The 14,863-nt window shown below is 48.9% G+C and overlaps 1 protein-coding gene across 1 annotated transcript in view; it reads right to left on the bottom strand.

Annotated features, from left to right (window-relative positions):
* The window catches only part of LOC149358141 (nidogen-like), a 44,925-nt gene that overhangs the window by 15,497 nt on the left and 14,565 nt on the right, over window positions 1-14,863 (bottom strand). The window contains exons 2-4 of the mRNA XM_089585072.1: window positions 7,540-7,833; window positions 3,531-3,960; window positions 900-1,142 (exon numbers count right to left, since the gene is read on the bottom strand). Of these exons, the coding sequence (XP_089441198.1) occupies window positions 900-1,142; window positions 3,531-3,960; window positions 7,540-7,833 (967 nt within the window). The remainder of the gene's footprint in view (window positions 1-899; window positions 1,143-3,530; window positions 3,961-7,539; window positions 7,834-14,863) is intronic.

Below are 14,863 nucleotides of genomic sequence, written 5' to 3'. Positions count from 1 at the left end.
TTGAATTAGAAGAGCGCTTTGTTCGCCATAGCATTGTCAGCGGTGTAGCGCGTCAGAATACAGCTAAGACCTGTTACCTAGTAGGCTGGTTATCAAATATATAATAGTCAACTTTCTAACTATTATTCTTAATCTTCTTATTTACTATGAGGCATGCAGGCCACAGTAATATCCATATCAGTCCTTATAAATTCTAAAACGCAGTTACTTCGGCGCTGTGGTCCAGCAGATTTCGTCATTTCGACGAGTTACGTGCACTGGGGGTATTGCTTTGCCTGCAAGCTTCCCGAAAGAGCATGCATTTTGGCGCGATGTAGCCAAGATTTATTGGGCTCCGGCGCCGAGGGTAACTACGTTTTCTAAATTCCAAAAACTGACATGGATATTACTTACGGTGGGCTACACGCCTTTCGATAATTTAGGAGACTAACAGGAACAGTTAAAAAGTTAACTACTCGATACTGATTAACCAGCCTACTAGTTGGAACGTCTTACGCTTGTTTCATATGCAAATGAAAACGCTAGCGAATCCTGCCGCCGCGGCGCAAAAACCTGTTTTGAGTCGTCGAGGAAATGAGCGGCGCGGTTCTAACGAGTTGAAAATTTTTGCTCCGACGCGCCGCTCAGTCGCTTGCATGTGAACCAGTCTCTAGGTGTTTTCTGATGCGATACAGCGCTGACGAAGCTATGACGAAAAAAAAACTGCTCTTATAACTCACAAAGCGTATGTTTAAAAATTGGGGAACATCTTAGGGGAAACACCCTGTATAAGAGACAACTGAGACTGCTGCATGGCCCGTTCGTTTTATACGTATGCGTGTCTCGTCCCTTTGAGCTGCTCCGACTTTTCCTTGTAAGCGACGCTGCGCATGCGCGATGCTTCCGGAGTAGCCACGCACCGGTGAGGACGAACCCGCTGCGCGCCCGCTCATCGTGCGGCAGCGCGAAGAGCCATCCGATGATGTCCCCGAGGGCGAGTAGGGCGCGCAGGTCACTGCCCAGCGACGTCGGGGAGACGCGGCTCAGGGCCGTGTAGGTGCGCCCGTTGGCTGTGTCCACGTACGAGTGGAAGTCCACCTCGCCGCTGATGACCTGTCCGTTCAGGGAGCCCGTCAGCTTGCCCGTCACCCGCAGCGATGATCCTGCAAGAGGGCAGACCAACAAGGCATTTAGGGATGAATGGGGCAGATTGCGACAAGGGGCCGAACGCAACAGTTTTTCACTTAGCGCCACATACCTTTTAAACATCCCTTATAAAAATGATCTACAGACAATCTATAGACTTCTTATAGAGTCTATTGCCTTCCTATAGATCAAAAGTATCTTCGGGCGGCCTAGTTGGTCTGAATCGTTCATATTTAAAACTGCGCGAACAAAACAAGGACCGAGCAAGGACACAGTAGCACACACAAGCGCAGACTTCCAACTTTTATTCGAAAAGATTGCCGTAGTCTTTTTATACCCTCTGTGGATACCATCAACACCCCCCCCCCCCCCCCCCAAACCATCCGTAACATTTAAAACACTTAAAACACGTGCGCTATCTCCTCAGAACGTCCCAAACAATCCACGATAATGGCCAGGCGCCTAGCGGCACACAAGTGACTCAGAAACACGCGCAAATTTTACCTCAAAAAGACGAAGATCGCGAACCACGTGCCTTGTCCACGACATGTCGAACACGCCAAGAAGCACAGATAAAACAACGAAATGAAGACAAAAACAACGAAATGAAGACATAAACATGGTAAAAGGCAAAGGAGAGATCACTAAAACCTGAGCAAAAAATGAGAAACCAACGTACTGTGTTCTTGCTCGGTCCTTGTTTTGTTCGCGCAGTTATAAATATGAACGATTCCTATAGATATTACTTTGTTTTCTATTCATAGTCTATAGACTCGTATAGACAAAAGCCTACTAAAAGTGTATGGCCATAAATCTATAGACTGTTTATAGACTGTCTATAGCAACTGTATTGTCTATATACTGTTCTCTAGGATTTGACCATAGAGAGCGTATAAACTTTATAGACAGAAGTCTATCGACAGTCTATGGACTGTCTGAAAAAAATTTATAAGGGATAAGGATGAGATCAAAGTTATTGAATAGTTAGCTGGCATGACCCTCCACGTGTCCACTGCAAATCAACTTAAGGCTGGCGAGGTTGGTGCTTTCGAAACAAAGTAAAAAAAAACACGAAGTGATACTTGGTGAACGAGAAATCGGTCGGAACGGCGCGAATTTCTCCACGCAACCTCTTTTGGAACTGTGGAGCTCAACCAACCAAGCTTCCTGGATTAAAGTAAGGATTTATTTCTTACAACTCCTTACTGGTGTTACTTTGCACAAAGTTTAAGAAATTTTAGTGGCATTTGTTTAGGGGTTAGTTGGCTCATGATTTCAGATGGACTGCTGCATCGCGCAACACAAAGCGCACATCAAACAAAGGTAGAAGGGACACTGAGCGCTCGTTCCAATTACCTTCCTGCGATGTGTGCTTTGTGTTGCGCCGTGCAGCAGTCCATCGTAGTTTAACCATATCTGCGCCTCGCGTTTTTACGAGGGAATTATTTTACCAGCAGGCTGCAAGAGGGGCAGAAAGCGAAATTAAGGTGTTTTGCAGGTCCCAAAAATGAAAACATTCGCTTATTGTTCCTTCAAACACTCTGCTCTTGTTTTATCGCTCTCTATAGGATGGTCCGAAACCACAAAAGGAAAACATTGGTGGAGAATACTCTGGGCGCTGGTACCGTGAAACGTTTAGGTATCCCTAAGGACGCCTACAACAAAAGAGAACAGGAAAAACAAAAATAGAGTAAGTGAAGAGCAGGAACTGCAGAAAGTTTATTTGTAACGTAATCGGTGCACTCAGTTCCTGGGGATCAAGAATGGCTTTACTCGTAGAACACCCACTCTCAACGGAGAAAACTATTTGTTCTGCCCTTCAATGGCATCCAAGAGCTCTCGTTCATGTTTTGCGAATCGAACCGAATCGCATCGACTAAGCTGACAATGCCGACACCGGATTTTCTGGGGAACGAGGACTTTAACGCTCTCGCGTTAACAATTGGCTGTGGTTTAGCTGTGGTTAATACTAGTTGAATTGCGAAAGCAATTGAGCGCGTTGTCTCTTCCTCGCTTCGTTGTTGCCTTTCTTTCGCTCTCTCCATAACTACTGGAATCCACTGAGGCGAAGCGCATATATAGTATACACCCCCGCGAGGCGACACCTCCTCTCCCTCTATCCCAGTGGAGCACATCTGGTGGAGCGAGCGGCAGGGGCGTCGACGGCGGCGCCATTTGTTGGAGCGCTGCTGCGGCGTTGCTAGGCAACGGCGGCTCAAGTTCGTTCGTGGGCCACGGCATACGGCTGAAGTGCGACCACGCGACGAGCCGAGCTGGCTGGCGTAGTGTTGCTTTCGGAACAAAAAGGAGATGATATGCGAATTTGTGAAGCGTTTGCCCCCCCCCCCCCCCCCTCTCCCCAATACTATACCGCCGTGCATTCGCGGTGACAATCGAGCACTGACCGTTGGCGATGCAGTTCTTGCCGTTGCCGAAGAAGCTACGCGCGCAGTGGCAGCAGAAGCCGGTCTCAAAGTCGCGGCACTCCGTGGACGGCGGGCAGGGCTCCCTCGCGGTGCTGCACGTGTTGCCGCCGCTGATCAGCTCGGCGCTGACCAGGTCGGGTCCAACTGCCTGGTTGCCCGAGATGCGGTAAAGCCACTGTCCCGGCACGGCCGTGTTGCTCATCCGGTCCAGGTTGATCACGTGGTCGGTGCCCGAGCCCCTGAGCGCCGTGAAGCGGTGCTCGTCGCCAGCCATGAAGCCCGCCTGGGCCTTGGCGTCTGGCAGCGCCGGGTTCTTGCCATCCCCCACCACCCATTGCAGACCGCCGTGTGGGTAGAGGAGCAGCGCGTATGTCTCGCCAGCACCCTCGGTCGAGGAGCCCACCACCACCTGGAAGTAGGGTTACTGTAAAGGCGCGTTTACACTTGCCCAAAAATCCGGCGAGCGAAGCGGATTCGGCTGCTTTTGACGCCGAGCGCGGCGGACAGCGGCGCGGAGAGGCCGATCGGTCCGGACCGATTTCCGCCACCCGGCGACAAACGTGGCGGCGCCCTTGGAAGCCGGACCCCTCGCTTCGGACTGAATTCTTGTTGTTGCTGCCTTTTTCAGTGCGTTCACTGGCCGTAAATGGGGCACCGATCTTCTGCTTCGTCTCACCTCGCCTCTAAGAAAACGTATAAGTAATAAATTTGCCTTATTTTTTCATTCAGAGTGACGATTCTGCCGCTTTTAGGCTTAAGAGGAGGGTCGGTTTGTTGACAGTAATGCTTCCCGTCTTGACAACCGGATGGCGCCACTATACGCTGAGTTTATTTTTGCGTCTGTGCTAGCATATGCTGAACTTAAAGTGGGAATGCGCCTGCGTTTAACGTACGTAAGCATGCATACACTTATGGTACGTAGAGAGGGTAAATTTATGCCCTAATTTTCTCACTATATCTGTGTATGCCGCCAGCAGCGACGTGGTGTGCAAAAGCGAGAAACAGCAGCGGCGCGGCAGTTCCACCTGACCGGGCGTCAAGATGAGAACCGGTCCTAGTTTTTGATGGGCGCGAATCCGCTTCGCTCGCCGGATTTTTGGGCAAGTGTGAACGCGCCTTAAAGGAGCCAGTGTTTCGCGTTTCCTTTCCAAGCGCCGCTTGCGCCTCTACTGGCCAAACGTGATCACGTGCCTCCAAAGCATCCATGTATTGCAGAGAAGCTAACATTAACTCCGCGCCATTTAACACTCGTCTGCTGCCAGAAGTCAGTTCTCGCGCTTTGCGGACTTTCCTTTCTGCCTAACTAGCGCACATTTTCATGGAAAAGGTTGTTTTAGCCGAGAGCCGTTACTGGGACCGCACCCCTGCTGGTCGCGTAACTGAAGCCAGTTGCAGAAGTGGTAGTTGTCATAGAAATCCGTAAACAATGCCAAGGTAAGCGAAGCCAAGAGAGGGGGAAAAGAGGCGAATGAAGAAAGAAGTCAAGCCAAGACAGAAAAGAGAAGAAAAAACAGGATAAATGAAAAGGGCTAATAAGCGAATCACATAGAAACCAGGCCAAGGCAGAGCAGACGAGGAAGAGAAAGAAGAACTGAAAGAAGGAGAAGAAGCGAGAAAGAAGGGCCCTTGGGCATAGTAACTGGAATAGGCAGTCCGCCATTCAAACTTGCTTTTCATACACGAACGGCTGCCATCCTAAACTCTTTCGCATGTTCAAAATTTATCTGTAACCAAAGCTTCCTAAACACAGCACCTTTAGCCCCGTTCATTCTTTCTGTCACCCATCTCATAGTGTTTGATTTGTTTATTTAATTCAACAAATCTGAATTACTTTTTATTTATTTAACTATTGTTATTACTACTAGTATTATTTTTTTATTATTACCTTTATAATTTTTTATTTCATTTACCTTCATTTTCTAACCTTTCGAGCACCTGTCAGTCGCCGCCCGTGTATTGGCCAATCACCCGCAGTGAGTACGCGCCATTATCTTCTTGAAGACAAAAAATTAGATGTGGTTTAGCCCTGGTTAACCCTAGTTGAATTGCGAAAGCCTCGAGTCTTCTTGTGCGATCCTCCTCCGTTTCCTCGGCACGTCGTCTAAGCAGCGTCTCATTTCGAAGCACTCGAGAACTCAAACTGGTCTCTTCTGCAGTTGAAGAGTCACTTCCCCAAGTCAATTCCCCAACTCGACCAAATTCCTACTCGGTTTTATTTATAGAAAATTAGGTTAATTAGGCTTAATGGTTAATTTACTAGTTAACTAAACTCAGTCCCACTTAATTGGAGCACCACTATACCATCCCTTTATTTGGCTGCATGGTTACTATCCAAAGTACAATTGGCCCCGTATGAAATTCGCGCACTGTGACGTCACGACCATTTCGACCAATTGAAAAGCGTGACATTTCTGTCGACAGCTCCTGCTTACAACAATGAGGCATTAAAGGCTTCCGCCTTAAAACAACAACAAGGGCCAGAAAAAAGATGCCCAGGCTTAGCTTGGTTAAGCCAAGAATGCGTTGCATATTGCGCGGTCTTTTTGTGCGAGGTATTGCTTGGCGGCACTCGATTTTCTCAGCAGCTTTTCCTCCGTGACGTATGGATGGATGGATGGATGGATGGATAGGAGCGCCCCCTTTGAAACGGGGATGTGGCAACCGCCACCATGCTCAGCCGTCTTTTTTTCCCCCTTTTTTTCTTTTTTTTAAAGTGGTTTGGTGACGTCACGTCAACACGTGACGTGACGTCACCAAACTACGTGACGTCACGTCACGTGGTTTGGTGGCTGCCCGGCCGCGCCCAAGGGCTGAACTGAGTGGGCGCATTTGTTTTTCAGTTCCGGACTGTCCGGGACTACTTGCGGACTCGAGTCCGGTATTTGTTTTCCTCGGGCAGCCCGAAAGCTCCGCCCACCTGCTTGCATCGCCATAGCAACGCGTTCGTTTTTAGCCTATGGCAGTCCGCGGGCTGCTTGGGGCTGCTGAGAAGGCAGCAGACGATAGCTGCGCGCCGCGCTGGCAGCCATATTAAGTTAGACTCATTGTGCATTTTGAGTGTTTTTCGTGTTCCTGGAGGTCGATATCATGCGTTAAACCTTCACATGAGCTCCGTAGCTCCTCTCTGAGCCATCACAAGACTTTTTGTTCTTGCATCTTCGTTTATTTTCTTGAAATCCACCGCACACGGACGCGCGTTCGGAGCTGCGAGCGCGTATTGTTTGCTCGTGTCGTCAAGAGGTTCTTGTTCGCTTGTTTTGCCACATGCTGTCTGTACGCTTACCTGAAAGCATCGCAGGTGAACCACTCGTATACTGGAGCAGCTATAGAGCTTGTTGTCAACATTTTTGCGGAGGCTTTCGTCTATCCGCCTTTCCGCAACGAGTTGGGCTACTTTGTGCGAACTTCGCCGCAAGCAGTAGCGGCGAGCATACCTCCGAAGCTGAGTTCTGTAATGCACCTACGCTAAGCTGACAGTACAGTCTTTAAATCGACTCAGTATCATGATCGAGCGCACGGCGTTGCTTCGGCGTTGCTTCGGCGTCGTAGTGGCCGTGGCTTGCATCGTCTGCTAGCAGATGACAGCGTCCTTGTACGGTAACCGAGGGGGAGCCCGGCTCTGGCGCCGTGTTCGAAAGCAGCCTATGGCAAGTAGGTCATGTGACCATGACGCTTTTCCTGTCCGAGCGGAAGCCGAGACCTGCCAGCAAGTAGTCCGGGACTGGAAAAACAAATGCGGCCAGTGATTGCAATATGCTACGCAAAATAAGTGAGTTGGGCGAGCACCCGCTCTAACCGCTACACCAATTAACAGACTAATGACCAGCCATGGGAAATACAGGCGACTGTGACCAAATGAGTAAGCATAGCTCCCGCATAAAAGGTAAAAGAGTGACAGCTTTCCCTCATAACTAGATTCCTTGGACGAACAAGATGGTGGACCTCCACACAGCTCCGTTCCCTCAGGCAGCACACACAGCAAACCCACCTGGAAGGTGTTGAGCTTGTCCGCGCGGCGTTCGTAGGGTCCAACCGCGTCCCACGTGGCCACGAACAGGCTTCGCGGGCGAAAGGCGCTTCCGGCCGCGAAGTTCGACGCCACCAGCTGCTCGAATCGGGCCAGCAGCGAGGGCTCCTGCGTCTCGCGATAGAAGACGCGGCCCGCTTCTCGCGTGTCCACGTCCGAGTAGAGGGGCGCAATGATCGGGTACCTCAGCGGGAACGGGGCGCTGAAGAAGCTCGGCACCTCAGTCAGGAACGACACGATCCCGTTGTCGTTCACCTGCGCAGCACCGGCAGCACTTAGCACTCGGGGCGCCGCTCCGTGGCAGACACGCGCATTAAAAGAGCAGTGACGTCATCGTTGATAGGCAGCGCCACCTATGTTACACAGACTGTACTTTTAAGGCGAAAGCATTTATAGGCTCCTTGACTCGCCGACGCGTGCGTCCGCAGAAGTTGTCCCACCCTAACTGTCAATCAAACTGATGACGTCATCGACATTGCGTAGTATGTCAAAACACAAATATAATTAGAAACTAATTAAAAATTTTACAACTATTAATAACAATTATTAACAAAAACTGATCACACCATCAAACGGCGTAGTGTGTCGTAACCGGAAATGTACTGCTCATGCGTGTGACGTCAATGACGTCATCACCACAGTAATAGGGGCAGCAACAGAGCCGGAAATGGCTTTCGCCTCATCGCACTTTAGTAAGAGCAAAGTGCCCCTCAGAATTTGTGGCAGCGAGAGCTGTTTATGGGGCACTTACAGCCGCCGATCACGCGTAGCTCTTCCCAGCGATCAGGTGACCGCCCAGTGCACGAATAGCGTGCGTATCTGCCGTGCGTCCCAAAATTATTCTTACACCATGGTCCCAAACAATGACAACCAAAGTTGCAGGAGGCGCGGTCTGTGAGCTCGCGGTGGTCACGTGTTCGCTGTACGCTTGATCAGCGGCAGATGTCTCAACAACAGTCCTCGCTCTAAAGTGAGACATCATATACCGTTTTCACAAACTACTTCGAGTTCGCGCCATAAGAGGGCAGTCAGAATTTAGCTTGCACACTTGTCGCAAGATGGCGCTCGCAAACATCTACGGACATACTTTCACGTACATTTCGGGACTGGTTGGATATACAGCTCTCGTTGAAAAACGGTCTTACCAAACCAAAGCCGCAGGGCTGGCCTTGGAGGCGGTGCCCCACGCAAGCAGCAATATATTGTCACAAGCTGTGTTTCAACGATGAAGAGGAAGGGAAAAGGAGCGTAGAGGTAGAGGTGCGTTGAGGTTGAGGAGCGTAGAGGTTGAGAAGCTGGTCGGCCTCGCCGAGTGGAGCTCGTCGTCTCCATCACAAAAAATTGTAAATAAACTCCCGAGTTCGTGCTCAGTTCTTGCTGAGTATCTAACGATATAAAACAAATAAATATACCACTCTACAGAGATTCATAAGATTTGCAGCCTGACTAAACTCGCGAGCGGAGTTGGATCATCCAGAGGAATCACAACATGCAGACAAGAAAAAAAAATTTTCAGTAGTGAACAGGAAAACCAAACAAGGCAGAATTACACAATTAAGCAATAAGCCGCCGCGGTGGCTCAGTGGCTATGGTGCTCGGCTGCTGTCCCGAAAGACGCGGGTTCGATCCCGGCCACGGCGGTTGAATTTCTTTGGAGGAGAAATTCGAGGCCCATGTACTGTGCGATGTCAGTGCACGTTAAAGAACCCCAGGTGGTCGAAATTTCCGGAGCCCTCCACTACGGCGTCTCTCATAGCCGTAGTCGCTTTGGGACGTTGAACCCCATAAACCAACCAACCAGCCAATTAAGCAATACAGTACCGACTGCCAAACAAAGCAGGCTTGAGCATGGTAACACCATAGTACGTGAATATAATGGGCTGCTAAACAGTGTTACGTTACGTCAAGTGTTATCGCCTACGGTCTTGCGAGTGGCTCACAAGTAAACGCAGGGCTTTTCAGTGCCGCTGGAGACGCAAAAAATCATACACATCTCAAAATTTACTCCTCATATTATTCTAGACTGGCAGACTTGATCAGCGCGGTGAGCAAAATTGAAACGATCCGATAAAAGTAATAAACTTCGGGAATTTCATCAGTGGTGGTCCTTTCATTGCAGAGATCCGAAAAATTGGGAAATTTATTTATAAAAAGAATATTACAGCGTAATTGAATTCTGTTAATTTGACGATTTCTGAGGGCCTAAGGACTATAAACGTGTGCCCAAATACTCAAGCGCTTACGGTAAATCAATAGGAAAGTTCTAAACTGCTCCATCACCTGCCAATGCAGCTTATGTTGTGTTGTAGTGAGGGTTACCCTTTGCTCGAATTTATTTCACAATGATATAAGCAATTCACGTAGGTCTGTGAGCCGAAAGGAGAAATATTCTCATTTTCCCTCTCTAGACAGAGTGAGAGATTAACAGAGATTAACCCTGTAATATCCGGAGTTCCACCTGCGGTATCACAAGTGACAGGGACATATATTATAACGTTGAGAAATCGGAAGCGGGCGGAGTGGGTGAGGGAACAAACGCGGGTATGTCACTAGTTGAAATCAAGAGGAAGAAGTGGGCTTGGGCAGGGCATTTAATGCGGAAGAAAGTTATGTGGGCGGATGAGATTAAGAAGTTGGCGGGGATACGGTGGCCGCAACTGGCAAAGGACAGGGTTGATTGGAGAGACATGGGAGAGGTATTTGCCCTGCAGGGGGCGTTGTCAGGCTGATGATGATTACAAGGCTAATCTCCGTTAATCCGCCACTCGTATAGGGAAGGAAAATGTGATTAATTCTCATAATAATCTTTCTGGGGCGAAAAAAATCGGAAAGAGCTGCAAACAACGCAGAACTTCTCGAGCAGAGGATACTCTCGAGTAAAGCGGTTTTCAATCGCACGAAAACAAGTGCTTCGCGGCCGGGTTCTCACGCCCGCAGGATGACCTGTTTGGCGCCGGCCCAGTTATCGGCGCCCCCTATCGGAGCCAGATAGTGCATTTTGGCGACAGGGCCGCTCGCTGGGTCCTTCGACGACGATCCCCTGTGACAAGTGCTGCTACTGCAGCACGCAGGCACTTGACAAGCACCGAGAAACTGCTTTCGCAAAAACACTGACGGTCCTATATACCGCGCTGCTACTGCTTTAGAAATGGACGGTAATGCTGCCACTTGTAAAGCCAGTAACACTGGCAATAACTATCGCAACTTCATGTATACAATCCTCGGACTATACGCACTCAAAAGTTGAAATTTTGTGTTTCGCGGACTACTGGGTGCGGGTTATACTGCCATGTTCAGCGTTCTTGGGCAAAAATTTTCCATATTGGAATATTGTAAGGCACTGTTATGAAAATATTGAAGGTAATGGTACAGTCTTCCGCGATGCGTGGCAAAATTTTTCTTTTCGAATCTTTCCATCGCTCGCATCGAGCAGTCAAGACTGCCATAGAAGACCAATGGTGAACGCCTTTGACGATTAGCAAAATCGTTAATAGCAAAAAAATGAAAGCGTACAGACGGGAGATCTGTACATATGTTTATTGTTACAGTGAAATCTTACAATATATGAAAAACAATATGTTCATAAACCCTTTCCAGTTGAAAAATGTTGTTGTCCACAAATGCTGGGTATGAGTACCTTTGCTTTCAAAATTGCCCTTCATTATTTATCCGTCAAACACAATTATCACTGACACATGTCTTTTTGCTGTTGTTACAAACTTTCCCAGTGGTTCCCTGCCATCGAACACTCAACACGGTGGTTCCTTGGTTAGCGTTTTGGCTGCTAAGCCCGAGGGCGCGGGTTCGATCGCCGCCGCGGCATCCACACTTCGATGGAGGAAGAATGCAAAGCGCTCGTGTACTGTTCACGCGCGATGTATCATCATCATCATCATCAGCCTTACTAGGCCCACTGCAGGGGGGCAAAGGCCTCTCCCATACCTCTCCAAATAACCCTGTCCTTCGCCAGTTGCGGCCACCGTATCCCCGCAAACTTCTTAGTCTCATCCGCCCACCAAACTTTCTGGCGCCCCCTGCTACGTTTGCCTTCTCTTGGAATCCACCGGTTAGTCGGACCCGTTACTCTTAAGGATATGTATATGGACGCTTAAGAACCCCAGGTGGCTGAAACTAATGTGCGGCGATCCCGGTTCACAATTAATAAAATACCTAAACCGTCATCACCAGCCTAACTACGCACAATGCAGGACAGAGCCCTTTCCCATACCTCTCCAATTAACCCTATCCTCTGCTAGCTGCGGTCACCTTATCCCCGCAAACTTTTCAGTTTCATCTGCCCACTTGATCCCGACTCTGCCTCCCCCGCTCTTAGCCTCTCACGGAATCCATTCCGTTACTCTTAACGACCCGCGACTGTCTTGCCTTAGAATTACATGCCCTGCCCATGCCTATTCCTTCTTCATTTCGACTATAATAAGAAATGGACATGGGAAGGATATGTAATCTAATGAAAATAACAACATGTAATGAAAATAAAACACGTAAATATAAATATAAATAGCAGGCACAATTTCAAGTTGTGCGTATTGTTTAGTGCATCCTGCTGACTATGTACCAACCAGGTGCGGACAGTTCAGTAGTTTTTTTTTTTTCCTTAAGCAGAATATTGAGCTATCCACAAGAATACGAACAATAGTCCGGATATTACGGTACTTGGTGTTCTTTCCCTTACAAGTCATTGCCAGTGCAGTGCAGTTGGTTATGAAGTATCATGAAGTGAACAGCGCAATTTGAGTGTCACACACACGTGTTCGTTCTTATTCCGTTCACTTCATGGTGCTGTTCTGCTATTCGATCCAGTGCTACTGTAGCAGCCAGTGGTATACCTTCAACAACAAAACTGCAGGAGACAAGCTCCCTCTTAAGGGTATGACGAGATAGCGTAACGGTTTAATTCAATTCCAATATATGCACAAGGTCATGCTTTGAATACCTACAGACAGTTGCGCAAATCAGAGAAAATCGAAGAAAAATTCTCTCGGCTTAACCGCGCGTTTGTTTGGGCTCAAATTTTGCACAGAGGTTGCATTTGGTGGTCAGTTTTGTTTTATACTACATTTAGGTGGGGTACTTGCCTGATTCAGTCAGAATTTTTTGGAAATCCCCATCGTATGTGGCGACGACGATCCAAAACTGAAAGACATCGCAGCAATGGTACCCGTAGCGCCATCTCGCACCCACCGGAGAAACCCAGCTGTGCTAAGTGGAGAGCTCGTTTCTCCGATGGCTGCGAGATGGCGCCACGCGTACCATTGCTGCGAAGTCTTTCGATTTTGGTTCTCCGTCGCCACAGACGATGGGGATTTCCAAATAATTCTGCTCGAATCAGGCAAGTACCCCACCTAAATGTAGTATAAAACAAAACTGACCACTAAATGCAACCTCTGTGCGAAATTTGAGCCCGAACAAACGCGCGGTTAAGCCGAGAGAATTTTTCTTCGATTTTCTCTGATTTGCGCAACTGTCTGTAGATCTCTAGCTAGGAGTCTTCATAAACTCTCCTGGAGCAGTGGTGCAACGGCTAAGCGATGCTCCACTGTCCTGCGATGGCAGGTGCTCCCAGTGCTAAGCCTTGTGCGGCCCAGGTTGCTCTTCTCGAGAGACCAGTCATTGAATTTAACTCCACCTGCCGCGGTGGGCAGTTTGGTCACTATCCGGTGAGCAGGTTGTGATGACGCCTCAAGGTCACGTGACCTGGGTGGCCCATCTGCCTCCTTGGTTGCTCTATGGACACCACCTGCCAGAGCCATAAGCTCGTGATTTTTCGCTCACAACGCCCGACACCGGTTTTTCTGCAGAGCGGGGCCTTTCATACGTTATCGCGTTAAAATAGCCGTGAGATCAATGCACTAGCAGTAGGGGAGCCGATAATGCTAGCTGTAATAGCACACTATTAATGGCGTTAACAGCCCGAGAAGTACCAGCAGTGACATCATATACATTATGAGCGCGCCGTAATAATGCAGACAGATGTATAATAAATGATGCCGCCTTTGGCCGACTCCTCGGTACCGAGTAAATTTTGTCGATGCTGCTATAATGTACCATCGCGGTCTCGACGTGTCGACTTCGAAGAGAAGTCCTCCTCACGCTCTTGTGTTCCCCGATTTCCTCGCGCGCACCGCTCCGAGCCTGTTCCGATGTCCGAACCGCGCTGTCTATATATAGGCCTCCAAAACAAGCAACGTTGTGTGACAACATTACCGCGACTGCACAAGTGGGTCATTATGAAAGAATTCACGAGCAGTGTGCTTCAAATTCAAATCTTAAAGCATTGCAACTTTTCTCTGCGGTGTGTCACTGTGTTTTGTTTTCTTGGGCGCGTTATTTATGTTCACTTTCGTTTTCTGTGATGTAATGGCATTGGTTATATTTTCCTTTCGCATTTCGAGTGCACATAAAGCGCTAAGCGCGACACACACACACACACCACACACCACACATACACACCACACACCACCACACACACACCACACACACACACACACCACACCACACACATACCACACACAACACCACACACACACACACCACACACACACACACCACACACACACACACCACACACACACACACCACACACACACACCACACACACACCACACACTACACCACACACACACCACACACTACACCACACACACACACACACGCACGCACGCACTATCTTCAAAGGGCGTTCTAATGCAGATACGATCCTATCCTTATACAACCAGTGTTATCACCAGTCCGACCAACAAAGGCTATAGCTGCAATAAAACGAATGGCATGAAAATCCGATCTTTGTGCGTGCGTGCGAGTGTGTGTGTGTGTGTGTGTGGTGTGTGTGTGTGTGTGTGTGTGTGTGTGTGTGTGTGTGTGTGTGTGTGTGTGTGTGTGTGTGTGTGTGTGTGTGTGTGTGTGTGTGTGTGTGTGTGTGTGTGTGTGTGTGTGTGTGTGTGTGTGTGTGTGTTCAGTATGCACCAACACACCGTAATACTTTCCTACTTTTGACGAGTCAGTATACCGTGTGTAAAAGTACAGCAATGCGCTGAAGTGGACGCTTATGCGAGACCTGATCTGACACCGACAAGACACCGCAGGATAGGAGTTAAATGGACGCCAGAACAAGCACCCAGCGTGTGTGATCAGCGCCTTGTCTATATGTGCTTCCCCCGTCGTCCTTGCCCCTGCGCTGCTTCTGTCAGTGTCGAGAGGGGTAATTCGCCCTAGACGTGTTCCCTCGTGCGGGCAAAGCAACTCGAACCGACGACAGCCCAGAGGG

Source organism: Amblyomma mixtum, chromosome 3 (assembly GCF_055824585.1).
Source record: "Amblyomma mixtum isolate Tamu chromosome 3, ASM5582458v1, whole genome shotgun sequence".
Classification (NCBI taxonomy): domain Eukaryota; kingdom Metazoa; phylum Arthropoda; class Arachnida; order Ixodida; family Ixodidae; genus Amblyomma; species Amblyomma mixtum.
Note: the sequence above shows the minus strand (reverse complement) of the source record. Positions and strands in the feature narration are given on the sequence as shown.